This window comes from Lissotriton helveticus, chromosome 2_2 (genome assembly GCF_964261635.1).
Source record: "Lissotriton helveticus chromosome 2_2, aLisHel1.1, whole genome shotgun sequence".
Classification (NCBI taxonomy): Eukaryota; Metazoa; Chordata; class Amphibia; order Caudata; family Salamandridae; genus Lissotriton; species Lissotriton helveticus.
The window spans coordinates 516,795,719-516,823,085 of NC_136060.1; the positions used below are offsets into that span (position 1 = coordinate 516,795,719).

Sequence of the window (27,367 nt, forward strand, 5' to 3'; positions counted from 1 at the left end):
GCATACGCGGCGACTAGTTCTCCTGTACTAGTTCTCATACATGAACCATCCACATAAAGTGTCAGGTCAGGATCTGGTAATGGAATATCTGTCAGGTCTTGTCTTGGCTTTGTCGTAATGTTAACTACTTCCACACAGTCATGTTTGGCTGAATTTGAATTAACTGATGGTAATAGTGTAGCAGGATTCAGGATGTTGCAGCGTCTAATATCTATGTGTGGCTGGAACAGTGTCAATTCATAACCTGTTAAACGTGCAATTGTCAAGTGCTGTGTTTGTGTTCGGTTTAAAAGAACTTCCACGGAGTGTGGGACTTGTACTGTCAAGGTATGTCCTAAAACTATGGAATCACTTTGTCTGACAGCCAGTGCCGTGGCTGCAACTGACTTGAGGCACGCAGGCAACGCCTGGGCGACTGGATCTAGTGTGCTAGAAAAATAAGCACACGGCTTGTATTGTCCTGCTTGGTCTTGTGTGAGAACAGATAATGCTGTACCTTCACGTTCAGTGACGAAGAGTGTAAAAGGCTTACTGTAGTTCGGTGTAGCTAGAACTGGAGCTTGACATAAAGCTTTCTTTAACTCGTTGAAACTAAGTGTATGTTCAGATGTCCAAGGGAGGACAGTCGATACGGCTGCCTCCTGTGTCGTTAACTGTATCAGTGGCTTGGCTAGAAATGCATACTGGGGAATCCATTGTCTGCAATAAGAAGTAAGGCCGATAAAGGCACGTACCTCCTTCTGGGTCCTGGGCTGAGGAAGACTCACTATTAACTGGATACGGTCTGGTGTCAACTGCCTACCCCTCTTGGACAGTAAGTGTCCTAAGTAGACCACTTGCTGGACACAGAATTGAAGCTTCGAAGGGGACACCTTGTGCCCCATCTCGGCTAGGAAATACAGAACCGTCAGTGACGCTCGCTCGCAGTCACGTTCAGAACGGGCTGTGATCAGTAGATCATCGACATACTGGAGCAGGGCAGTGTCAGTTGGCATGTGAATATTGTCTAGTTGTCTCTTGAGTGCTTGACTGTAAATACTAGGGCTTTCTGTGAAACCTTGAGGAGCGCGTGTAAACATATAGCTCCTTCCATTTAAACAAAATCCGAAAAGAAACTGGCTGTCTGGATGAATAGGAACACTAAAAAATGCGTTCTTAAGGTCGATTACTGTAAAGAACGTGGCTTCGGAATCAATGGCTGTCAATAGGGAAGAGATATCTGGGACAACTGGGTACTGAGGAATAATACATTTATTAAGTTCTCGTAAATCAATCACTAATCGATATACTGGGGGTGCATTTGGATCAGTACGTTTCATGACTGGAATGATCGGAGAGTTACATACATTGGAGTCAGTTTCTACAACTACTCCTTGAGCCATGAGCTCGTCAATAATTTTGGATAAGGCTGCTACAGCCTCAGGTGGCAATCTATACTGCCTGATTCGTGGTAACACTACACCTGGTTTCAGGGTCACACGATGGGGTGTGATTTGCATGTAACCTACATCAGTTGGACCTTGCGCCCATAAATGCTGCGGAACATTGGACAGTCTGGAATCAAAATCTCGTAATACATAGTGACCCTTAAAGTCACGTAGGAACAGACGTATTCCCTCTGGGGAACAACATATAACTGCACCTAACTCTTTCAGTGTTTTAATGCCTAATAGATTTTCTGGACATGACTTAGTAAGTAACAGATCAGTAGTGCGGGACAATGGACCTACTTCTAGAGTGACTGGCTTTGAAATCTCATTAACGATAGGCTTTCCTGAAAATCCAAGGGAAACATTTCTTGAGCCTGAGAGCGGAGCCCCTGGAACTTCGGCGTGACTAATTGTGGTCCTACTTGCCCCTGTATCAATCAAAAACTTTCTGTCTTTCCCTAATACTTGACTGTGAACATAGGGACCTTCTTGATCTACAGGTATCTCGATGAGAGGCAAGCCTACCTCCCTCTCTAGGCTGTTTCATGAATATGGCTGGTACTCTGGATACTCAGACTGTGCATACTGGTACATCTGCGATGTAACATGCTGTGTTGCAGCAATAGGCTGCGGTACTGTAACTGTCTGTTGTGCATTCTGTGGCTGAGGAATCTGTGAAACTTGTTCTTGTCTAGGCGGACGTGGTCTTTCTTTAGTCTTACCAGTAGCTATGTTGTGTTTCAGAACTGCACACTCATTTATAAAATGACCTGGCTGTTTACAATAATTGCAGTTCCCTTTAACGGGAGCTGCAGGATGACTGGCTTGATTCGGACCCCTCTTCTGACTGTCTTGAGGAACAGATTGTGCAACTAGTACTTTCATTTTCGTGTCTTTCATACGTTTTCTCTCGTGTTCTTGCTCTTCCCTGATTCTATTCTGGTGGTACTGGAGCATCTGGAGCATCTGGGACGGAGTATTTGCTTGCCAGGTGCTTTCGACTTTCAAAACTCGGTTTTTAATTGGTGGACTTGAATTCTCGACTAATTTGGTAACGAAAAGGTGAGGGTATGACTCACTACTTGTCTTGAGACCACTGTTGATACTAAAGCACTTTTCAAACCTCGAATAAAAATCACTAATATCTTCATCTTGTTTCTGTTTACAGGCTGAGATTGCATCCCAGTCTTCTTTTCTCGTTGTTAATAATCTGGGTAAAACTTGTATCAATAATTCTGGTAATTCTTTACATTTCTCTCCAAGACCATTACCTGGTACACGTATCTTATCTTCTGCTTCTAGAACTGCCCAATCGATCTTTTTCTCTCCCACCTCCCATTCTTTTTCCTTTAGCTTTTCATACACCCCTGCGGGCAGCAGAACCTTTAACATTTTAATGATATCTGGGTAAGTGTATTCTCCCATACGGAGCATGTCTTTTAATTCTCTATGGAACCCTGCTGGATCTTTATCATGACAGGGAATTAATTTCTTCATTTCGAGGAGTTCCATCTTTGTGATCGGAGTGTATACAAACACTCGCTGCATTTCGCCACCCGTTCCTCTGACTGGGTGGACTTCTCGTAACGGATTCTGTCTGTCTATGTAGAATGATTTACTTTCTGGGGGTGAGACATGGACAAAATGCGGGTTCAAGAATGTTCTATATTTATGACGCTGTTCTAAAATGACACTAATTAAATCGGTACCTAGACCTCTCCATCTATACTGGAGTAACTCGTTCAGGATATCATGTAACGGGCCTGGATCAGAATGTTGACCCTCATACAGAGTAATGAGGTGCTGAATCATATACATACCCACCAGTCGCTGCTCGGCTGGGGGCATTTTCAGAAACATTTGTGCCACTATTTCGTCTGGAAAAGTGGTAGAATCAGTAATCCATCTGACTGCTGACCGAACTATTTCTTGTTCATGCATGGTACTTAACTCACTATAACCGATTCGTGATTTCAGAATGTGATCGGTAGCTTGAAATACTTGTTCTAGGGAACCTTGTTCTGGTGCTGAATGATGGAAAGTTGACTTGTGTTCTAGACGTAAATGGCGATTCTGGAAATCTAGGTTTTCCTACATACGCTATTCTGGCAGTATTCTCATCGTCTTCCTCTTCAGGATCAGAGGTACTTTCTTTCTCGCTTACTTGTGCTGCTTTACGCTGTTCGTGTATCTTTATTATCTCTCTACGGATTTTCTTGTACATACTTTCCATGGCACCAATGGTATTGTGCTTTCCTTCGGCTATATTATCACTCCACTTTGTCAGGGTTTTCATTTCTTCCGGGTCTTTAGACGGATGATCTTGTTCTCTTATTAGACAGTTAATTAAGAACTTTAATATCATGCGCTGAATCTCGGCTTTCCTTTGAGACATGGCATCACTAATACTTTGTGGGTCATCCCCTGTACGGATGAAACGATATATCCTGTCTAGATCTTCTTTCATATTCGGCAGGGTGACTAGATACTCGGTCACTCTCCTTACGCGTACGGAATATAAAACCATATTAAACTCGCCTGGAACTGGGTCATAGACACACTCGCCAAGGGTTTGCCTGATTTCTGCGACAGACTTATTACTCTTAGGAGTACGCTGTGATGCTTGAGCATGTAATTCGAGTGCTGATAAACGCTTGTATGGCGGCGGGGTTTGAGGAAGACCTCCTCCCGCGGCCCCTAAACTGGAATCATCAACTGATGCTTTTCGTCCTGGCAGGGTCGGTAATTGTAACGTGGGCTGGACTTGTATGGCGGGCTGACCCAGGGGGGCTGTTAAGGGCACCCCGGTGTCTGGAGGAGCAGGAATTACCTGATTTACAGGGACTGGCGGAGCGCGAACAGGATTTGCATATTCGGGGACTGTGTCGTCCAGATAGGACGAAATAAAAATATCAGCTGCGGTCGGTTTGTGACGTAGCTTGGTCGGAACTAGTGGTGGCGGAAAGTTACTGGATGCCTCCGGGGTCGCTTTTGGCAAGCCCTCGGCAAGAAGAGGATACATACCCTTAATGAGGGCATTCCTCTGTCTGTCTGATTGCTCAGTTCTAACTCGTTCACCTATCTCGATTAATTCTCTTTCTTGGGCTCGTTCTTGGGATTCTCTACTTAATTCTGACTTTCTGATTTCTTTTTCGGTTCTTTTATGAGCTTCTTTGCGCCATAGCTCGATGGCGTCTTTCTGTGATTGTCTGGCTTTCTTTTTCCATAATGCCTCTTCTACTCGCATGATGCATTCGGCATCCCATGTACCCGATACGGGCCATCTATACTTTTCTTCTAACTGTTTGGTATACTCTACCCATAAATCTAGATACAATATGGCGCTTATGCCATGCTTCTGATACATAAAGTGACCTGGACTGTCCCTGGGCGGGACGGGAACTGCTGCTTCCAGCAGACCCTTTCTAGTTTTTAACTGACGTAACTTGGAAAACATGGGCATGACTGAACTGTAATCTAGACACAATACAATACACAATAAACACGATACTTATTTCCCATTCATACCACGACATTAGAATACATGAAAAACATTTAAAATAACAGTTCGGACAGAATACTACCTGGAAATACTAAGAACAGAACACGTGAATTTTCTCGAGAACAGAAACTGACTAGAACAGAAACTAGATGCACTGCTGAAACAGTACGAAACTTACCGGTCTCTTAAAGAGACACGTCAGGACCCGCATCCACCGAAGTGGACACTTCGTTTGTGGGACTGTGTACCACCAACCCACAGACCAGAGTCAATTAAATTGACCCTGTCTAGATACCACCCTAGTAACGGTACTCACCGGGTAGCAAGAACGGAAGGCCTCGGACTGGACTGGACTGCTACGACGACAAACTTCGGACTTCGGACTTCAGTTACGGGTGGACCTCCGGATACCTCGGACCTTGGACTCTTGGCTTGGGCTCTGGTCGGGACTCGCCGCGTTCCTCCACCGTCTCGTCTGGATGCTGGACCGCCTCCTCCGTCTCCTCCGTGGGCCTGAGGGATACTTGAGCAGAAATATCTGCCACTGCGCAGAAGAGTTCCGTCACGACTGCAGAGGGTCAGGGGGTCGGCGTGGCTTCACCGACGCGTGGGGAAAGGGCAAGTCCCTGTTCGGGCGCCATTATGTGGTAAATAAATAAATAATACCCTATTTTTGACTAGACATATATCATAACAGATAGCTCAATAAATAAGAGTCAAGATTCGAGGTAGTAGGAGTTTTGCAGGTTTAATACAGCATAAGGACAGGAACAGGACAACCTGCATAGGAATAGGATGACAGGGCCCAGCAGCTGCTGGGGCTGGGTCTGGGATGAGCGCGCTGACTTTTAATAACAATCCATGAGCATATATACATAGCGCAAACACATAGCATTACATTGCAGTAGGCGTAGCAGTGGGTGGAGCAGAAGGCGTGACGCGTAGCAGTCGCGAAAGATAAGAGTAAAAAGAAGGTGTAACTCAGACATGTGATGCAAACGTAACAGAATATGTCATGAATGGGCGGAAACATAGGAGGGGGCTACCTAAGGAGCCGGGACCTCTAACCTGGTGGTGCGCGCAAACTGGCAATGACGTGTTACGAGGAGAAGCTGGGGCTATGAACTCTGTGCTAGGAGCAGAGACTAAAGTCTGGAGGGTCGGAGCGACATGTACCTAAACCCTATCTAGTATCTGATGTTTAGGGAACATGTTGATATAAACTAGAAGTCATGAGGGGAAAAGCTAACTGACTCTAAGACTAGAGCATGCATTTATTCTACATGTAGTGCGTGATGAAGAATATTAAATGACCATTAAATACAGTATTTCTCTTAACATGGAGCCGCATAGGCTAGACAATGACGGAAACTATTGATGCAGTTCAGTAGCTTAGGAATGCAGAAAAGGAGGACTAAACTGATAGCTGGAATCATAACATATTCTTGGCAGACTCAGAGGCAGAGCCAAGCTGCACCGGGCACTGCGAGGCAGGAAGTAAGTGAAAGGTCGAGGATACAGGTGGGGGCTGGATCGCTCCTCAGCGAGGCTTCAGGAGACAGGAGCTGAATCTGATGTCCGGGCCCTGTTGAGGCCTGGAAACGGGGACTTTATAATGAAATAACGTGCACACTGAGAAACGTGGCAACATAGCTTTACATAGGCCTGATATTCGTAGTATTCACGAGGACTGGAAACTAGCATACTAGAGGTGGACACAACTGTAATTGCGTCATTAATCGGACATGGGGAGTACATATGCATATTGGTCATGCACACATAACATATGATGGATGACACGTAGGGACACAGAACATGACAAAATTTACTTTTCCACAGTCGTGAGGAGATGGTGGGATGTGAGGAGATGGTGGGACGAGCGATTTTGAGACTCAAGGAGATTGTTGGACGAGGCGATATTGGGACGCAAGGAGATGGTGGGACGTGAGGAGATGGTGGGACATGAGAAGATGGTGAGACGGGAGGAGATGGTGGGGCGAGGCAATATTGGGACCCAAGGATATGGTGTGACATGAGGAGATGTAAGAAGTCAGGAGATGGTGTGACGCGAGGAGATGGTGTGACGCGAGGAGATGGTGTGACGTGAGGAGATGGTGTGACATGAGGAGATGTGAGAAGCCAGGAGATGGTGGGACACAAGGAGATGGAGATGGTGGGATGCAAAGAGATGGTGGGTTGCGAGGATATGGTGGAACGCGAGGAGATGGAGATAGTTGGATGTGAGGAGATGGTAGGACGCGAGGAGATGGTGGGACGCAAGGAGATGGTGGGACGTGGGGAGATGGCGGGACGTGAGGAGATTGGATGCGAGAAGATTGTGGGTTGCAGGGAGATGGTGGGATACGAGGAGATTGGATGTGAGGATATGGTGGGACTTGAGTAGATGTGAGAAGCCAGGAGATGGTGCGACACAAGGAGTTGGAGTTGGTGGGTTGCGAGGGGATGTTGGGATGTAAGGAGATGGTGTTACTAAGAGATGGTGGGACGTATGGAGATTGTGGGACGCGAGAAGATGGTGAAATGTGAGGAGATGTGAAAAGCCAGGAGATGGTGTGATGTGAGGCGATGGTGTGACTTGAGGGGATGGAGATGGTGTGATGCGAGGAGATGGTGTGACATGAGGAGAAGGTGTGACATGAGGAGATCGTGGGACGCGAGAAGATGGTGGGACGTGCGGAGATGGTGGGACGAGGCGATATTGGGACCCAAGGATATGGTGGGAGGTGAGGAGATGGTGGGACACAAGGAGATAGGATGCAAGAAGATTGTGGGATGCGGGGAGATGGTGGCACACGAGGACATGGTGGGATGCAAGGAGCGGGTGGGACGTAAGGAGATGGTGGGACGGGAGGAGATGGTGGGACGCGAGGACGTGGTGGGATGCAAGGAAATTGGATATGAGGTGATTGTGGGATGCAAGGAGATGGTGGGATGTGAGGGGATGGTGGGAAACTAGGAGATGGTGGGACACAAGGGGATGGTGTGATGCGAGGAGATGGTGGGACGCAAGGAGATGGTGGGACGAGGAGATGGTTGGACCTGAGGAGATGGTGGGATGTGAGGAGATGGTGGAAAGTGAGGACATGGTGGGACGTAAGAAGATGGTGGGACGTAAGGAGATGGTGAAATGTGAGGAGATGTGAGAAGTCAGGAGATGGTGGAACGCGAGGAGATGGTGTGATGTGAGGAGATGGAGATGGTGGGATGCAAGAAGATGGTGTGATGCGAGGAGATGGTGGGACGTGAGGGAATGTGAGAAGCCGGGAGATGGTGAGACACAAGGAGATGGAGATGGTGGGATGCAAAGAGAGAATTTGGGTTACGAGGAGATGGTGGAATGCGAGGAGATACAGATAGTTGGATGTGAGGAGATGGTAGGATGTGAGGAGATGGTGGGACGCAAGGAGATGGTGGGACGCAGGGAGATGGGGAACGTGAGGAGGTTGGATGCAAGAAGATTGTGGGTTGCGGGGAGAATGGTGGGACGCGAGGAGATGGAGATGGTGGGATGGGAGGAGATGGTGGGACGTGAGGACATGGTGGGATGCAAGGAGATGGTGGGACGCGAGGAGATTGGATGTTCAGAGATGGTGGGACTTGAGGAGATGTGAGAAGCCAGGAGATGGTGGGACACAAGGAGATGGAGATGGTGGGTTGCGAGGGGATGTTGGGACGCGAGGAGATGGTGTTATTTAGAGATGGTGGGACGCATGGAGATTGTGGGACGCGAGAAGATGGTGAAATGTGAGGAGATGAGAAAAGCCAGGAGATGGTGTGACGTGAGGAGATGGTCTGATGTGAGGCGATGGAGATGTTGTGACATGAGGAGATGGTGTGACGTGAGGAGATGGAGATGGTGAGACGCGAGGAGGTGATGGGTTGTGAGGAGTTAGTGGAACGCAAGGAGATGTTGGGACACGAAGAGACAGAGATGGTTGGATGCGAGGAGATGGTAGGACGCGAGGAGATTGTCAAGTCTTTCAAGTCCTCCCCCAGAAACGATCCCAACAAATCCCTGGTTGTGTTGGAAGAAGCTACCAACACACCCCACGCCCAAAACACAACATAAAAAGATCATTGCTTCTCCCAACAACCCTGCAAGGCATGCAGACAGCCATCGAAAGGGCAAGCGCTCTGGTGACCAAAAGCAGACAGCTTTGTCCCTCCAACTACAGGAGAAACATTATCGCTTAGAACTCAAAGAGTGTTGTGGCCCCTCCAGGATTCCGTACCCAGGGAAGTGCCTGAGTCACAGCTCAGTAAGTCTTATGGACCGATGCACCGATGGATCGCACTGAATGTCTGTTCTGCCACAGTGTCGCTGGTGGCCATGTTTAAGTCTTTCTTTGGTGTTTCCTGGAAGGCTCTCCTAGGATCTTCCAAGCGGAAGCCTCCTTCCCACCCATGAGGGGATATCTGCAAGCCTTGGGCCCGATTCACAGAACTAACTCAAGACAAAATCCTAAACTTACTACTTTTGGTATTCACAGAAGGCATTTAGTAGTAATAAAGTTAGGATTTTGTCTTAAGTTTGACTTAAGACAGACTTAAGACAGACTTAAGACAGACTTAAGACAAACTTAAGACAGACTTAAGACAAACTTAAGACAGACTTAAGACAAACTTGAGACAAACTTAAGACCGACTTAAGTTAGGATTCTGTCTCTTATGTGACTTAAGTGTGTCTTAAGTGTGTATTAAGTCTGTCTTAAGTCTGTCTTAAGTCAAACTTAAGACAAAATCCTAACTTAACTACTACTAAATGCCTTCTGTGAATACCAAAAGTAGTACGTTTTGGATTTTGGATTATGTTAGTTCTGTGAATCGGGCCCCTTGTTTCTGGGGCTTCCTGGAAGGCTCTCCTTGGGTCTTCCATTCCTGGAAGCCTCCCTCGCATCCATAAGGGGATCTCTGCAAACCTTGTCTCTGAAGCTTCCTGGAAAGCTCTCCTTGGATTTTCCAAGCGTGGACGCCTCCCTCGCATCCATTCAAGGGTCTGTCTGGAACCAGGGCCCAGCGATCTTTGAGTTCTAAAGATGGGGTCCCAGCCCAGGGCTTGGAATCCATCCTGTTCCAAAGGAGCCTCTGAGTCCAGAGGCTGAGAGTCATGCAGTATGACCCACCTGGAACAGTAACCGGCGCTTTCCTTTTGGCGCTGACCAAAATACGAAAGCGGTCCAAGTTAAGCAGATGCAGCGGCTGACCATCTGGACATCCAGTTACCTGTCTTTTGACCCCGGACTTGTGCCTTTGGCCTTGGCTGCTCGCTTTTTTATACGTCTGTAAAAACAAAAAATAGAAGAAAGTTGTGTACATCAGCAGATGAAGCTCCTCACATCTGGATACTGGGTGTGTCTAAGGTGATATTGAGGGGTGCAGAGGCTTCTTTCCAAAGTATTGGCTGATTTGTCGCTCTCCCATAAGCCTTATCTACACATCATGCACAGGGCCCCCCTCTGGTCACTACCACAGAGGGGGCGATGGGGCCCCCTCTGATGGCTACACGAACGCCATATCCAGTCAACTGTCCTCCAAGAGACATGGGGGTTTTTCTCTGTGAATATATGTCTTGTGACAAGTGGGAACTCCTTTTACAAGTGACTCAGTACTTATTCTCTAAGTAAACCCCCCTCAGACCGGTCATGCACCGCAAAAGCAACAGCACTGTTGTGTTCATGTGTATGTTGTGTCCTGGTCCCTGATCCCTGGGCACCAATGAGCATATCTCTTAATCAAGGATTATTACTGGCTCTGCTAGGCTCCCATGGGGGGCTTCTCTCGTGCTACTGAGCTGCAAGGATCTGTGGACGCTTTGAGGCCTTTTTAAATGACCACTTAAAATCTCACCTGTGGACATTTGTAAAGGCATGCGTGAGAAGTGCTGTTACCGTGGAGGCATGGAGATGCAAAAGTGCAGGTCTGGAGGCCTTGTTCTAGAGCCCTGATCTAGAACCCTGTTCTGGAAGCCTTTTTCTGGGTCCTGATCTGCAGGCCTCGTTCTGGAGCTCTTGTCTTGAGAACCTTTTCTTGAGACCTGGTCTAGAGGCCTTCTTCCGGATCCTTGTTTGGGAGGCCGTGTTCCAGAGCCCTGATCTGGAACCCTCATATGGAGGCCTTATTCTGCGCCTGGATCTGAAAACCCTGGCCAGGAAAGCTTCTTATGGATCTCTGGTTTGGATGCCTTGTTCTGAAACTCTGATCTGGAACCCTGGTGTGGAGGCCTTGTTCAGAATCCCTGTTCTGGAGGCCTCTTTCTAGATCTTTGGTCTGGATTACCTTCAATTAATGCTGGTCTACAGGTCTTCTTCTGGATCTCTGGTCTGGGGGCCTTGTTCTTGTGCCCTGATCTGGCCTGGATCCCTGGATTGAAGAACATATTTTGGAGCCCTGCTCTGGAGACCTTGGTCTGGAGCCAGGTGCTGGAGGCCGTGTCCTCTATGCCTCATCTGCAGACTTTGTTCTAGATCCCTGAACTGGATCTCTGGTCTGTTGGCCTGGTCTTGGAGCTCTAGTCCTGGAGACCTTATTCTGCAGTCCTGATCTGGAAAGTTGGTCTAGAGGCTTGGTCTGGAACCCTGGTCTTGAGGCCGTGTTCTGGATCCCTGGTGTGACTGCCTTGTTCCAGAGCCCAGATCTATATCCCTGGCCTGGAGGCCTTGTTCTAAAACCCTTCCAGATAATGTAAGAGATCTGCTATTTGCATCTCCAGTAGCACCATTTCCTTTAGCCCATATAACATTTTTATTGGACAAAGATATCCTCTCACTAATGGTTTTAAAGGTAATGAACTCCTCACTTGTGCTCACAACGATGGTGACTTGATTCAGCTTCCCAATGACGGCTGCAGCTTCCTCTCAAAATATGGCCAGCAGGAACCGTGCAAAGCGCCTAGAATGGGGGCGGGGGCACTATCCTACATCTCGCTCTGTGGCCAAAGCCCTGATTCAGGTTTGGCCCTGAAAGACTACTTATAGACCTGTCCTGAGCATCTTTCTGTGGCACTCCTCTAGATTTCTGTCCCATGGTCCTACCCACAGCTCTGGTCTACGTTTTTGTCCATAGTTTTGCCCTGATACTCTACCCATAGGACTGGTCTAACTCTCTGTCCATCGACCTATACTGAACTTCGACCTGACTCTGTCCAGAACCTTTGTTCGTATCCCGCCCATCACCACTATTCAGTGGCCTTTGCCTTTTCCTAGAATCTATCCACAGACTTATCCTGGACCTACCCGTGGTTCTACTCTGAACCTCTGCCCTTAGCTTTTTCATAGACTCTACGCTCAGACTTGTCCAGGACCTCTACCCGTAGTTTTATCCTGAACCTGAAGTCTATAAATAACTAAATAAATAAAAATAAACCTCTGCCCCAAGGTCTGTCCTGGATCCAAATCCATAGTCCTACTCTGAACCTCTGCTCAAGCTCTGTCCTGGGTCACTACCTGTACTCCTGCCCTGGGCCTCTATCCCAAGCTTTGGACATCCACGCCCTCCTCAACTGAGGCGAGACTGCAGCCCTCGTCCTCCTGGACCTCTCAGCCGCCTTCAACATTGCCTCCCACCACACCCTCCACGACACCGGCATCCGTTACAAAATCCTAAAACGGATCCGCTCCTTCCTCACCGGCCGAACACAGAGAGTCAGACTTCCACCGTTCAACTGAGAACCCACAGAGATCAGCTGCGGAGTGCCTCAGGGATCAATCCTGAGCCCGGCCCTCTTCAACATCTACACGGCCCCGCTTGTAGCCATCATCATAAGCTACGTACTCAACATCTTCTCCTACGTCGACAACACCCAGCTGATTCTCTCCCTCATAGACGGAACCACATCCGCCAAGACCAACTTGCATGACGGCATAAAGGCAGTCGCCACCTGGGTGAAGGACACCTGCCTCAAGCCTCATCCTGGGCCCCCCCCCTGAGATGACTCATGGCGGCCTGCAGCCCTCGGAATCCCCCCACACCCACGGACCACGCAAGAAACCTTAGTACCTCCTGGACTCCTGGCTCTCAATGAACCGCCAAATCAACACCATCTCGTTCTCCTACTTCCACACTCTCCTTCTGCTTTGGAAGATTTTCAAGTGGATTCCCAGGAAGTCCAGGAAAATGGTCACCCATACGTTCTTCAGCAGCAGACTCAACTAAGGCAACAAACTCTACACCGCACCACCCAGAAACTAAAATAAAAACTGCAGACCGTCCAGAACGCCTCCGCCAGACTCATCCTGAACATCTCTCGCCACAACTACATCACTGGCCACATGAGAAACCTTCACTGGCTGCCTGTCAACAAGAGAATCACCTTCAAGCTTCTGACGCAAGCCTACAAAGCCCTCCACAAAGTTAGACATGCATACCTCAACCACCGCCTCTACTTCTGCACTCCCACCAGACATCTCTGCTCCGCCCAACTGGCCCTGGTCACCATCACATGGATATGCAAGACCACGGCGGAAGGAAGATCCTTCTCCTACCTCGCTGTGAACACTTGGAACTCCATGCCTCTGCACCTCCGGCAATCACCATCACTGCTACAATTCAGTAAGGACTGCAAGACATGGCTCTTTGACTGAACCCCAAAACCATCCCCTCACCCAGCGCCTTAAGACCTTCAGGGTGAGTTGTCATGCTTTATAAGTTCACTGATTGAAGCTCTGTAAAGGCAGCACTACCTGTAGTACTTTCCTGGGCCTCCAGCCCAACCTCTGTCCTGGGTCACTTCCTGTGGTCCTGTCCTGGACTCCACCCAAAGCTCTGACCTGGGTCACTACTTGTACTCCTGTCCTGGACTCCACCCAAAGCTCTGTCCTGGATCACTTCCTGTAGTCCTGTCCTGGACTCCACCCAAAGCTCTGTCCTGGATCACTTCCTGTGGTCCTGCCCTGGACTCTACTCAAAGCTCTGTCCTGGGTCACTACTTGTACTCCTGTCCTGGACTCCACCCAAAGCTCTGACCTGGGTCACTACTTGTACTCCTGCCCTGGACTCTACTCAAAGCTCTGTCCTGGATCACTTCCTGTGGTCCTGTCCTGGACTCTACTCAAAGCTCTGTCCTGGATCACTTCCTGTAGTCCTGTCCTGGACTCCACCCAAAGCTCTGTCCTGGATCACTTCCTGTGGTCCTGTCCTGGACTCCACCCAAAGCTCTGTCCTGAGGTCACTTCCTGTGGTCCTGTCCTGGACTCTACTCAAAGCTCTGTTCTGGATCACTTCCTGTGGTCCTGTCCTGGACTCCACCCAAAGCTCTGCCCTGGATCACTTCCTGTGGTCCTGTCCTGGACTCCACCCAAAGCTCTGTCCTGGGTCACTTCCTGTGGTCCTGTCCTGGACTCCACCCAAAGCTCTGTCCTGGATCACTTCCTGTGGTCCTGTCCTGGACTCCACCCAAAGCTCTGTCCTGGGTCACTTCCTGTGGTCCTGTCCTGGACTCCACCCAAAGCGCTGTCCTGGATCACTGCCTGTGGTCCTGCCCTGGACTCTACCTAAAGCTCTGTCCTGTGTCACTACTTGTGGTCCTGCCCTGGACTCTACTCAAAGCTCTGTCCTGGATCACTTCCTGTGGTCCTGTCCTGGACTCTACTCTAAGCTCTGTCCTGGATCACTTCCTGTGGTCCTGTCCTGGACTCTACTCTAAGCTCTGTCCTGGATCACTTCCTGTGGTCCTGTCCTGGACTCCACCCAAAGCTCTGTCCTGGATCACTTCCTGTGGTCCTGTCCTAGACTCTACCCTAGGCTCCGTCCTGGCTCACTTCCTGTGGTCCTGTCCTAGACTCTACCCTAAGCTCTGTCCTGAGGTCACTTCCTGTGGTCCTGTCCTGGACTCCACTCAAAGCTCAGTCCTGGATCACTTCCTGTGGTCCTGTCCTGGACTCTACTCAAAGCTCTGTCCTGTGTCACTTCCTGTGGTCCTGTCCTGGACTCTACCCAAAGCTCTGTCCTGGGTCACTTCCTGTGGTCCTGTCCTGGACTCTACCCAAAGCTCTGTCCTGGGTCACTTCCTGTGGTCCTGTCCTGGACTCTACCCAAAGCTCTGTCCTGGATCACTTCCTGTGGTCCTGTCCTGGATTCCACCCAAAGCTCTGTCCTGTGTCACTACTTGTGGTCCTCTATGGACCTCCACCCACAGATCTTATGTGGACCTCCATCAAGAACTCAAACGGCATCTCTGACGTGCATCTCCTGTTGGATCTCTGCCCACATCCCACCAGGGATCTCGCTTAGGTCCCGCCTTCAAACCATGGCTGACATGTGCCTCTCAGTGCTACCTGTGAACAGTGACGGTGACATTTAAAACCCATGAGTGAGAAGGTCCCTCACCCGAGCACCTTGGAGTAGAAGGTCCATGACATTGGATGACACAGATCTTTGAGATCCAGGGATGAGCAGGTTCTTGGGCTCTTCTCAACTCTAAGTGGTGAAGAGGATGACCATGAGTGGGCACAGCACCTGGTGCTGGCTGCCATCACAGCAGAAGCTGAAACGCATCCGTACACCCGGCTTCATTTGATCACAGTGCATATGGTACTTCACTCCTGAACGAGCAAGTACAGAGAGCCCAAGAACACTTTGGGTTCTGGTGTCATGTTCCCAAGAAGAGAACCTTCCACTGGGACATGTATTGGTGCTTTCCTTTTTGGCACAAACCAAAAACCAAAAGCTTCCAATAGAAGCAGAAGCAGCAGCCAGCGTTCTGCTGAATGAGTTACCTCTCCTTTGACCTCAAGCTCCGGCCTCCGCCCCTGGTGGCGCGCTTTTTTACGCTTCTGTAAACACAGGAAAAGAACAACAGATATTTAGAGAAGGAACCACAATTGGCACAGCATAGTTACTTGATAAATGCCCTCTGTGGTTGGTCACTCGCCTCTCTCACTGATGCGATTTCAAGCTTCTCTTACCCCCAGTGATGCAGTGCCAGACCCTCCCACCATCTCCCATGGGTGGCGTGTTGGCACCCTCTCGGTGCCCTGGTACAACATTGGCTCCCTCAGCCCATGTCCTGAGGGCAGAGGGCTGCTCTTCTCATGCCCCCCTCTAGGACGTGTTGGCTCAGAGTGTCTGTCTGTCATAGGGTCACTATCTACCCTACCTGACTAGTTAGTGTTACTTGACCGTTAGCCCAGCCCTCCTCCTACTGGCGAGTGTTGACTCACTTCCTGTTTCCCATTGATAGTGTTGGACCATCTCGACTTCCATTCAAAGTGTTGGCCCACCTTCCATTCTATTGGTAATAATGTCGGTGCAGCCATATCTCCCATTGGTGGATCATTGGTGCATGCTACTATCTCCACTGGGAGAGGGTGGTGCATGCGTATCTCCCATTGGTGGACCAATGTTGCATTCTCGTATCTCCACTAGGAGAGGGTGGTGAATGCCGGTCTCCCATTGGTAGATCATTGGTGCATTCACGTATCTCCACCGGGAGAGTGATGGTGCATACCTATCTTCCATTGGTGGAATATTGGTTCATGCTCGTGTCTCCACTGGGAGAGTGTTGGTGCATGGATATCTCCTATTGGTGGATTATTGGTGGATGCTCGTGTCTCCACTGGGAGAGTGCTGGTGCATGCCTATCTCCCATTGGTGGATCATTGGTGCATTCTCGTATCTCCACTGGGAGAGGGTGGTGCATGCCTATCTCCCATTGGTAGATCTTTGGTGCATGCTTGTATCTCCACTGGGAGAGGGCGGTGCATGCCTATCTCCCATTGGTGGATCATTGGCGCATGCTCGTATCTCCACTGGGAGAGGGTGGTGCATGCCTATCTCTCATTGGTGGATCATTGGCGCATGCTCGTATCTCCACTGGGAGAGTGTTGGTGCATGCCGGTCTCTGCTTTGTAGAATTATGGTTTATTCCATTTAACTCCCAATGCTAGAGTGCTGGCTGACCATGTTCCTCTCCCACTGGTAAAGAGTTGTCCCACCCCTTTTCTCCTGGTGAATGTTGGTCTGTTACTTTCTCCCATTGGTGGAGAGCTGGCCCATTCAGAAGCTCCCAACAGAAGAGTGTTGCTTCGCTCATCTCCCATTGGGAGTGCTGGCTGATCCCTTCTATTTTTAATTGGGGTTTTGGCCCACCCATTTCTGCCATTGGTGAATGTTGGTATGTTCCTATACCACAACTAGCTTCCAATGGCAGGATGTTGCTCCCCCCATCTGCAAATGGGAGTGCTGGCTCTTGCCATCTGTTTCTCATTGGTCAAGTGTTGCCAACACCACAGTCCAAGGAACTGAGAAACAACAAACTGAAATAGAGGTAATGGACATGGGGTCAGAGGATGGTGTTCCAGGCAAACCTGAGAAAGAGGGTGCATTCTGAAAGCCAAACATTCTTCTAGCTGGCAGAAATGAGAAGCATAAACCTGAACATAAGTAAAGGTGTACCCCAATAATAATAGAAGTAAATACCACATCTCAGTAACAAGACATTCACAGAACTATCACACAGTAGCAGTGAGCGCCGCGCTCGTGGGGCGGAGCCCAATAATACTAGGAGTTAATACCATATCTCAGTAACGAGATATCCACAGAAGTTTCACACAGTAGCAGCGAGCGCCGCGCTCCTTGGGCGAAGCCCAATAATACTAGGAGTTAACAGCATATCTCACTGAAGGATGTCTGGGTGCAGAGGTGATTTAGCTGTCTTTGGTACTGAACAGGATCTGCGAAAGGTGTCAAACTTGCAGCACTTGATAAAACCACATGTGGAGATGGATTTCCACTCTACCCACGCAGAGTAGAATCCTTTGTGTCCTAGGACTCTTGTTCAATAGCTGAATTGCTTCGACCTTGCTGGGCGGCTCCGGATGCAAAGGTAGCTGGCAGCTGTCAATCACTGGGTCAGGTCGCACCAAAGATGCTTTACCAGACTCTTGACGACTCCTCTTCAGACTCCAGGAACACTGCAGCGGGGTCATTGCTGATGTCGGTGTCTGTGAGGTGCTCCCAGACTGGAGATGTCGCTCAAGAGGTCGATCACCGACTGCCAACCACCAAGCCTTGGATACAGCAAATGTAATCCACAGTTACTTCGGCAGCTGGAGGCCGACCGGAGTTGAGTAGTAGCTTGAAGCTTAGTGAAAGCTTGGCTACCACTCTGGACTTGCAGGACACCACAACTTTTCAGGGTTCAATCTCAACAGGCCCAGCGGGTTGCAATTCTTGTCACGCAGCACGTTGATTTTCCTGCAGCTTGCAGTGAACTCGACTCACCAATCCATGGGAGTCTGCTTCAGTATCTGGCATCCACTGGAGTCCCTCTTGCTGGGTGGAATGAGCGTTTGCCAAGCACACACGTTGTAAATGTAAATGTAAATGTCATGGTACTTATAGAGCGCACTGTCACCAGATGGTCACCTTGCGGTGTCGCCTACTCGGCCTCCTGGCGCTGATACTCATACCACTGTGGAACCCCTCCTGGCTTTCCCTGTGAAGTGTCCACTCCTGGGCAACCCCAGAGTGAAGCCAGGCATCCTTAGCGCTGTTGGGGCCGGTGTGGAGGCTAAGCAAGCTATTGCCCAGAGTTGCAGCGTGGGTCCCGTGATTAGAATAGGCACCGAGGCGAAAATTAACAGGTCCGAGAAAATTGAGCCAGAGACCCCGCCGAGACGGGAATCGAACCCTGGTCCCTGGCCAGAACTCTGCATCAGGGTCTGCCGCTCTAACCATTGAGCCACTCACATGGTTCCAGTATATTCCAAGATATATTAAGAAGACCAAAACGTAAGTTTAACTGAGACAAACTCCTAACTTTACGACTTTCAGTATTCACAAAGGGCATTTAGGAGTAGTAAAAAGTTAGGATTCCTTTTGAGAATTGGGCACTATGTTTTTAAAAAATATTTTTGTCGTTAATATTTTCTATGTTTTTAATTTTGAACTGACTGGAGTGAGAATATGAATTGTTACTCCTCTGCAATCCAACACTTTCCCTACTGTTGTACTGACTGGAGTGGGAATAGTAATTTTATCCCTCCGCTATCCAACACTTTCCCTACTTTTACAATTATTGGAGTGGGAATAGTAATTTTTACCCCTCCGCTATCCAACATTTTCCCTACCGTTGTACTGATTGGAGTGGGAATAGTAAATTGTATCTTTCCACTATCAAACAGTTTCCCTACTGTTACACTTACTGGAGTGGGAAATAGTAATTTTTACCCCTTCGCTGTCCAACACTTTCCCTAATGTTGCACTCACTGGAGTGGGAATAGTAATTTTTTACCCCCCTGCTGTCCAACACTTTCCCTACTGCTGCACTCACTGAAGTGGGAATAGTCATTTTTACCCGTCCGCTATCCAACACTTTCCCTACTTTTACAATGATTGGAGTGGGAATGGTGATTTTTACACCTCTGCTATCCAACAATTTCGCTACTGTTGCACTGACTGATATAGGAATAGTATTTTTACCCCTCCGCTATCCAACACTTTCCCTACTGTTGCACTGATTGGAGTGGGAATAGGAAATTTTATCCTGTCACTATCCAACACTTTCCCACCTGTTGCACTCACTGGAGTGGGAATAGTCATTTTTACCCCTCCGCTATCCAACACTTTACCTACTGTTGCACTCACTGGATTGGGAATAGTAATTGTATCCTTCCGCTATCCAACACTTTCCCTACTGTTGCACTCACTGGAGCGGGAATAGTAATTTTTACCCCTCCTCTATCCAACACTTTCTCTACTTTTACAATTATTGGAGTGGGAATAGTAATTTTTACACCTCTGCTATCCAACAATTTCCCTACTGTTGCACTGACTGGTGTGGGAATAGTAAATTGTACCCCTCCGCTATCCAATACTTTCCCTACTGTTACACTTACTGGAGTGGGAATAGTCATTTTTACCCATTCGCTATCCAACACTTTCCCAACTGTTGCCCATTACTGGATTGGGAATAGTAATTTTTACCCCTGTGCTATGTAATACTTTCTCTACTGTTGCACTCACTGGAGTGGGAATAGTACATGATATCCTTCCGCTATCAAACACTTTCCCTGTTGCAGTGACTTGTGTGGGAATAGTCATTTTTACAAAGCAAAACCAAAGGGGATGATGGACGGAGGGTTGAACATTGCAAGCACTCACCCCCAGTCAATTGATCTGGGTTTAATCCATCATCATTCTTTAGCTCACTCCGCCACCCCAGTTCTGAGGAAAATTGAATTTTGCCCTGTCATGTGTCCCTACGTGTTCCCCATTATATGTTATATGTGCATGATCGATATGCATATTTACCCCCTTGACCGAATAAAGACGCAATTATAGTTGTGTCCAACGTTAGTATGCCAGTTATCCAGTCCTCGTGAAAGCAACGAGTATTAGGCCTATGTTGCCATTGTCTTTCCATTGTGCACGTTAATTCATCGAGTTGTCCCCGTTTCTAGGCCTCATAGGGCCCGGACATCAGATTCAAGCTCAAGTCTCCTGAAACCACTCCGAGGAGCGATGCAGCCCCTCCCGCATCCCTGACCCTTCACTTACTTCCTGCCAAGCAGCGCGGTGCCCGGCCTGGCCTGCCTGCCTGTCTGCCAAGAATATGTTATGCCTCTATTTATCAGTTCAGCTCCCCGGCTTCACATTCCTAAGCTAACGAACCGCATAAACATCTTCATCTATAGTCTAGTCTTTCTGTCTCCATGCAAGAGAATTACTGAATTAGTATCCATAGAAGATTCATAGCACACGCAATACATGTAGAATATATGCATGCACCAGCCTTAGTGTCAAGTAGCCTTTGCCCTGATGACTTTTAGATTCAAGCAACATGTACTCCAAACACGAGATACCAGATATGCTATAGGTACATGTCGTCCTGACCTCCCAGACTTTAGTCTCCTCTTCTAGTGCCAGAAGTCAGAGCCCCCAGCTCTCCCCAGTTACACGTCATGGCCCGTTTGCGCGCACCAGTAGGTTAAAGGTTCCAGCTGCCCAGGTAGCCCCCTCCATGTATCCACCCATTTATGACACTTCTGTGACGTTTACATCACATGTTTCCGTGCACGCCCCGTGCACGCCTTCTTTTTACGCCCATATGTTCTTATCTTACGTTTGTCACTTGTTACGCCTACTGTATGCAATGCAATTATACTGTTTTACTATATATACTGTATGATGTTAATATGACATTTACGGCTTCCCTCTTTCCCTTGTGTCTGTCCCTTCCTGAACCTTTGCAGGTGATGGAACCCGATGGTCCATTGGCTCGAGCCATCTGATTAAAGCCCGTAATACTCAGATACCACGGATTCTGCCTCTTATTTATTGAGCTATCCTTTTCAGTTAATGCATAGAAAAATAGTACCGGTAATTAATTATTTATTTACCACAGTTCAGACATGGCCATATGCAAATCATTCTGAGCCTGTGCCTCATGGGAACAGTCCAGCCCGAACTGCCAAGCCATGTCTTCCCTGGACCGGACTCATGAGGCACAGGGTCAGACTGATTTGCATATAGCCATGCCTGAACTGGGGTGGCGGAGTGAGCTAAAGAATGATGATGGATTAAACCCAGATCAGTTGACTGGGGGTGAGTGCTTGTAATGTTCAACACTCCGTCCATCATCCCCTTTGGTTTTGCAATAGTCATTTTTACCCATTCGCTATGCAGCACTTTCCCTACTGTTGCACTCACTGGAGTGGTAATAGTAACCCCTCCGCTATTCAACACTTTCCCTACTTTTACAATTATTGGGTGGGAATGGTAATTTTTACACCTCTGCGATCCAACAATTTCCCTACTGTTGCACTGACTGGTCTGGGAATAGTAATTTTTAACCCTCCGCTCTCCAACACTTACCCTACTGTTGCACTCACTGGATTGGGAATAGTAATGTTCACCCCTCTGCTATTCAACACTTTCACTACTGTTGCACTGACTGGAATTGGTATAGTCATTTTTACCCCTCCGCTATCCAACACTTTCCCTACTGTTACACTTACTGGAGTGGGAATAGTAGTTTTTACCCCTCCGCTATCCAACACTTTCCCTACTGTTGCACCCACTGGAGTGGGAATATAACGTTTTTACCCCTCCGCTATCCAACACTTTGTAGTGTAGTTCCTATCTTCCCAATAGGCTCTGCGCATTGGAATAATACCTACAGCAGTAAAGGCCTAGGCCAGACGTTAACTAGGTCTACTACTGTCGATACTAGACTTAAAGTTTTGGGTTTGCCAGCGTAGCTCAGAGTTCGCTAGAAACTTTCTCGAATGTTCAAGGAGGAATTAACTTCCCTGATTAGACAAGAAGGGATTTAGTTTCTGACAACCATAGAACATGACAACTTTGCTCTCCCCTAATCAAGAGTCAATGTCGAGATTCGTGTGAACAAAAGGCAAATTATTTTACTCAGTCAGTACGTGCGTTCTTAGTCTCATCAGAATGTAGAGAAAAGGAAGAGACGGGCGTGTTCAATAAAAAGGTGTTATTTATTGATCAGTCTCTTTTCTCATACAAGAGAAATGGATCGATAGTATTGCAATACTTATAGTTAAGTAAAGTGCATACATTAAAAGCAATAGTATAAAGTAATACTGTAAAAACATTGATATGGTTTCTAAGCCATAAGATGTTTTAAAATGAATAAAATATATTACATACACATATACATTTGACTAAACGTACTCAACTGGTGTTTCTAGATACGCCTACCCCGTGTACCTGACCTAAGTCTAATACGTGGGCGGGAATAGAAAGTTGCAGTTTAAGTTAAGTTTGTTTTTGCCAAGTGAATAACTAAAGAATTCTCTGTGAGGGGTTATTCAGTTCTGTACCTGGAATTTAGGATGAATGAGGAATGGTATCTCTCTCTCTGGTCTCGATATTCCAGGCGGCCTGCGAGGGCTGCCCAGAAACGCCGGTGCTGGATTCTCGGCAGGAGAAAGCAGCGCGTCTCTCAGCGCGTCAGGAAGGCGGGGCTGCTGCCAGCGGGGTCTGCTCTGCTCTCGGCTTCGGCAAGTATGGCTGCTCCGTCTCGTCACCACGCGTGTGTTTGCATATGGCAAGATCGGTAATATTTATACCTTTAAGGTGCCGAGATTGACGTAAGGATGGACATAGATACGTCAATAAAGATGTCATACGACTTGCTCGTTAGCACATTCTTTTACTAAAGTTCTCGGTGAAATCAAAACAATGGCCGCAGGGTTTTGCCCAGGTTGTCATAGGTTTGATTTGTTATGAGAACTCCGTATGCCTTATCAGGGGCTGGAGGAATATCGCTTGTCTAATTAGATCGCAAGCGTTATGACCTAATCAGATAACACGTTCCTGTGCCGTAGTGTGACTGCGTCAGATAATGGTATCTGCATCATGGGGGTTTTCTGCCTCATGGGCTGACTGCTAGTTAACTTGTTGGTTTGTTTAACTAGAATAGGGTCAGGAATAGGGGGATCGATTCAGAACCGATAGGAATACATGACACCCACTCCACGCTAACTATGGACATATTTACTAGGCATAGTATAACATAGTACAACATACTATAGAGTAGTGTGTATACCTTACCACCCCAAAATACATAAATGCATTTTGAAATTTTCAAATATACGGAAAAATTGCAGACATATATATTGTATGCACTCAAGCTGTAGAAAAATGCCAACGTAATCGCATTTGTATACATTATTGCTTATTTGGTATATGAGAATTACACATGAAATGGTTTCTGACAGAAAAAAGTTTCGAGACCATTCCATCACAGAATAAAATATCTTTATGAACATGCCAGCGGGCAGCTAATGTCTATAAGCTATCTAAAATTTAGAAACCTTAGTTCTCTAAGAATAGTTCTTACTTTAAGCAGAAGATAGTGTCCCGAAAAATATGCAAAAATATTTGGGGCTGCTGGAAAAACTGCTGTCCGTGAACTGGAGCGAAAATGTTCATGTGACTTTATTTTTAAAGTTGAAGGCCGAATTCAGGGAACGCCATGTGCGAGCTTGCTCAAAAGTCTCTATTTCTGTTCGGGTGAGAACATCATATCATTTAGGCTTTCGAAAAAACTGTCAACAGCTTCCTGGGAAAGTTCCACTAACTCGGAAATAGGTGTAATCATGCATTCTTGCGCATGATTGTCTCCATTGACATTCTGATTTGCATTACTGACAGAAGGTCGTACCTGTTCGATGCTGCTTTCATCTTGAACTTCACTACCCATCAATCGTAGTGGTGAAGCTTCCACGAATGCCGTCATCAGGATTGGTAGCCTTTGAGGGCAGCACAAAGCATGAACCTTGATCGGGCTCAACAATGTTTCTGCATCCATCGGCGCATCCGATTGTAGCGTCAGACAGGTGTCTAACACGCATTCTTCTCCGCATAGCAGACACCTCAATACAGGTAAAACACATCTTTGCCACATTGGTCGAAATGATAGAAACCAAGTCATGTTCAGGTCTCTAAGCCGGGAGAGTCCCAGGATTTTTGATATCCGGTCCCGGTATCCAATGGCTAGGATTGTTTCTTCCCTTGTCGCAAGAGTTTTGTCTGTGACATGGGTTGCCATAACGAAAAATAAGGACTAAGAATAGGATTCCTGCAATTAGTCCCAGGATCAGGGGAAGTCTGCCAAAAATCGAATGGACGAAATCTGGAAAAATACCCAGTATGGCTTTGAATGGTGTTAATGCCATCGAAAATACTGTCTTAAATACCTGTGAGACCCCATTGGTATCAGAAATATTTAAGATTTCATTCAGGATTTCCGCGAAATGTACGGGGGAATTAGTTGATAATAATGTATGTATCTCTGCAGTCGTCCTTGCGACTTGTAGATCATACGTTTCTTTTGATGACGAGAGCCTGGTAGGCGTCTGAAGAAGGACTGTTTTCATTCTGCTTAAAGTATCTATTCGAATAGAAGTAATTTTCAAATCGGGCCATGCCCTTGCCTCCCTGTCTGGGAAGGAGCTGGGGAACAATGAGCGTCCACAGCACTTGACCTTCGCAGTCGTAGTAACTAGATAAGGAGTCCCGGGCATAAGACTACAACATCTGCGGTCTACAATAAGAATGTAACTCCCATTATAGAGTCTTTGAAAGAATGGTTCTATTTCAGTTGCAGGTGCGCCTTGCTGGTGACATGAAAGGTTGTATGAATTCCCTTCACAGGCTCCATGCAAACTAATTCCGTTACACAGAAGCGTGCCGCTTAGTGACATCGCACAATTGTTGCCACTAAGAAACACTTTCTGTCCTTTATTACTGACACATGCATGTGAATAGGGCAGGCTCCAAGTTGTTTTAAGGTACCTCTTTCCCAATTTCTCGTACATGCCAGCCTGTATATATTTTTGGCAGTATTGAAACCTGAAGGTTGAGATTGGAATATTTATGATTCCGTGTATTATCCATTCACTGACAGGTCGTTCTGACATTGTCATTGGTAATCTTTCTAGTTTTTCAATGCTCAAGATTGTATAATCAGCACCCTTTTGCGCCATACCGATTTGTCTATCAGTAAGGTTAAAGATTTGGAATAATGACGTTGTGTTGATTAAACGCCAAGGCACATAGCCTGAACGCAGATTTTGTAACGTCCAGCCAAGCTGTACAATAGAACGCAATTGCGACTGACCATGTTGTAATAACAGTAAGTCTTGCGATAATATGTCGATTGCTGAAGACACAATGCTGTCCAAAGAAAAAATTCTGGAGGACAGAGTCATTAACCCATTGTCCACTACAGAAAGTGATTTTTCCAAATTAATACGGTCAATTTCCCGTATTCTCTCTGCTGTTTCAATTTGAGTAACCTTCCAGGCCTCATTGTATGCTGCATATACAGAGGCTGCTATGAAACGCTTTTGACGCTGTTTGCGTGGTCCCAAAGTGAAATCACGCAAGTCAGCACCATCAGTAAGTAAAGTTAGGTGTTGCTTAATTTCAGCCAGTGTGGAAGTTTGTAGCCATTGAAGGCATAATTTGCCCACACTGTAGGTTGTTATTATCCCTGGGTGATGTCTTTGAGGATATCTAGGGTCTGGCCTGGTCATTTTGAACCCCTGTGTTTTGTTCAGGAATCTGTCTTGACAGTTATTAGTATCTGTGGGCCAGATCAACCACTGTTTCCAATCAGGATGTGTTCTGTTTTGGTTTAATATATGGTTTACGTCTATCTCTTCATCTGTAGAAGTGTTGCTAAACATTGTTGGCTTTGGAATAGACGGTTTAATTAAATCTTTGATTTTGGCTAAGCCAAGACAGGTGGTTTGTTGAACAGTGTCATTTAAAAATATCATTTGTTCTGGGATCATGCAGGCTCTAAACAAAGCTTCTATACCATGTACTTGCCAATCTTTTGTACCCCAAACACTTTTCAATTCAACATTTTTGTTCCAATAATCAAATCCAAAAGTATTCATTTGTTCAAAAAATGAGTCTGAATATAACAATTTTGTGTTGGTTATCATGGTCTTGGTCCCTGTCTTGTTCGACAATTTAAAATAGAATGCTTCAGCATTACTTGTGTTAAAACCTGAAAAGTATGAATATTTGTCGTAAACGGTTCTTGAGCTCCCTTTTGGAGGTGTTGCACAATGTTCCCATTGATTATAATTTAAAACATTTCTAGGTTGTGCAGATCTATGTAAAAAGTGGTTACCATAGTGGTTATAGCAATACATACTGTCATAATTTGTAGAACCCTGCAAATAATCATGTTTGGTAAATTTAGCAGACATTACTAAGTCAGACATCATATTATTAATGCTTTCGAAGTTCCAATCATCAGCAAATGAGTTTGGTTTTGCAAAGTCACTCAATGAGATCTTAATTTGGTGTGGATATTTCAGGATCTCGACCGGACCATAAATTTCATAGTCAGTGTTGTCCCAGGCTACCCCACCAGGTATCGGATTGGCTGTGAAGTTGGCTGAAGAAAGTTCTCTTTTCTCGACGTGTGAAGATGTGTGTGGTTTGAGGATCAAGTTGAATTTCTGACTTGCTGTGTCCATTTTAGCATATTTTCCCTCAATGAAGCGTCCCAAAGTAAGTACCATGATGAGCCAAAGTATGAGGATAAATGCACCAAAACCCACCCAAAATTCAATCCATGGGGAAATCAGATATGTTTCTTTCAGTTGTTTCAAAAGTTCCTTAGCTTTGTCTTTAAAGGATTTTGATGATGGCTGTGTCTTTGATTCACTGAGGCTTTCAGAGGAATCATCGAAGTTGATGAAGTAGCCGGATGCAGTTCTGTCAATAGTTCCAATTGGTTCAGGATTTTTGTTTCTTGCATTTTCACTTGGTACTTCATTATAGATTGGTGTGTCTCTGCTAAATGTTTTTATTTGGGTTTTCAGAGGTCTTAGTTCTATTGCATTGTTGCATAGTCCTTGTTGTTCTTCTTTAGGCGTTTCGAATGTGATGAGCCTCTTTGTTAGGACCTCTGTACTGG

General features: G+C 46.9%; 1 protein-coding gene across 4 annotated transcripts in view; it reads right to left on the reverse strand.

The window, feature by feature from the left end:
* The window catches only part of LOXL3 (lysyl oxidase like 3), a 377,140-nt gene that overhangs the window by 149,695 nt on the left and 200,078 nt on the right, over positions 1-27,367 (reverse strand). Inside the window, exons 5-6 of one of the 4 annotated variants that reach the window (XM_078678827.1) lie at positions 15,666-15,722; positions 10,177-10,233 (exon numbers count right to left, since the gene is read on the reverse strand). The exons of the other annotated variants lie outside the window; for them this stretch is intronic. Coding sequence (XP_078534953.1) covers positions 10,177-10,233; positions 15,666-15,722 — 114 coding nt within the window. The remainder of the gene's footprint in view (positions 1-10,176; positions 10,234-15,665; positions 15,723-27,367) is intronic. 4 annotated transcript variants of the gene reach the window in all.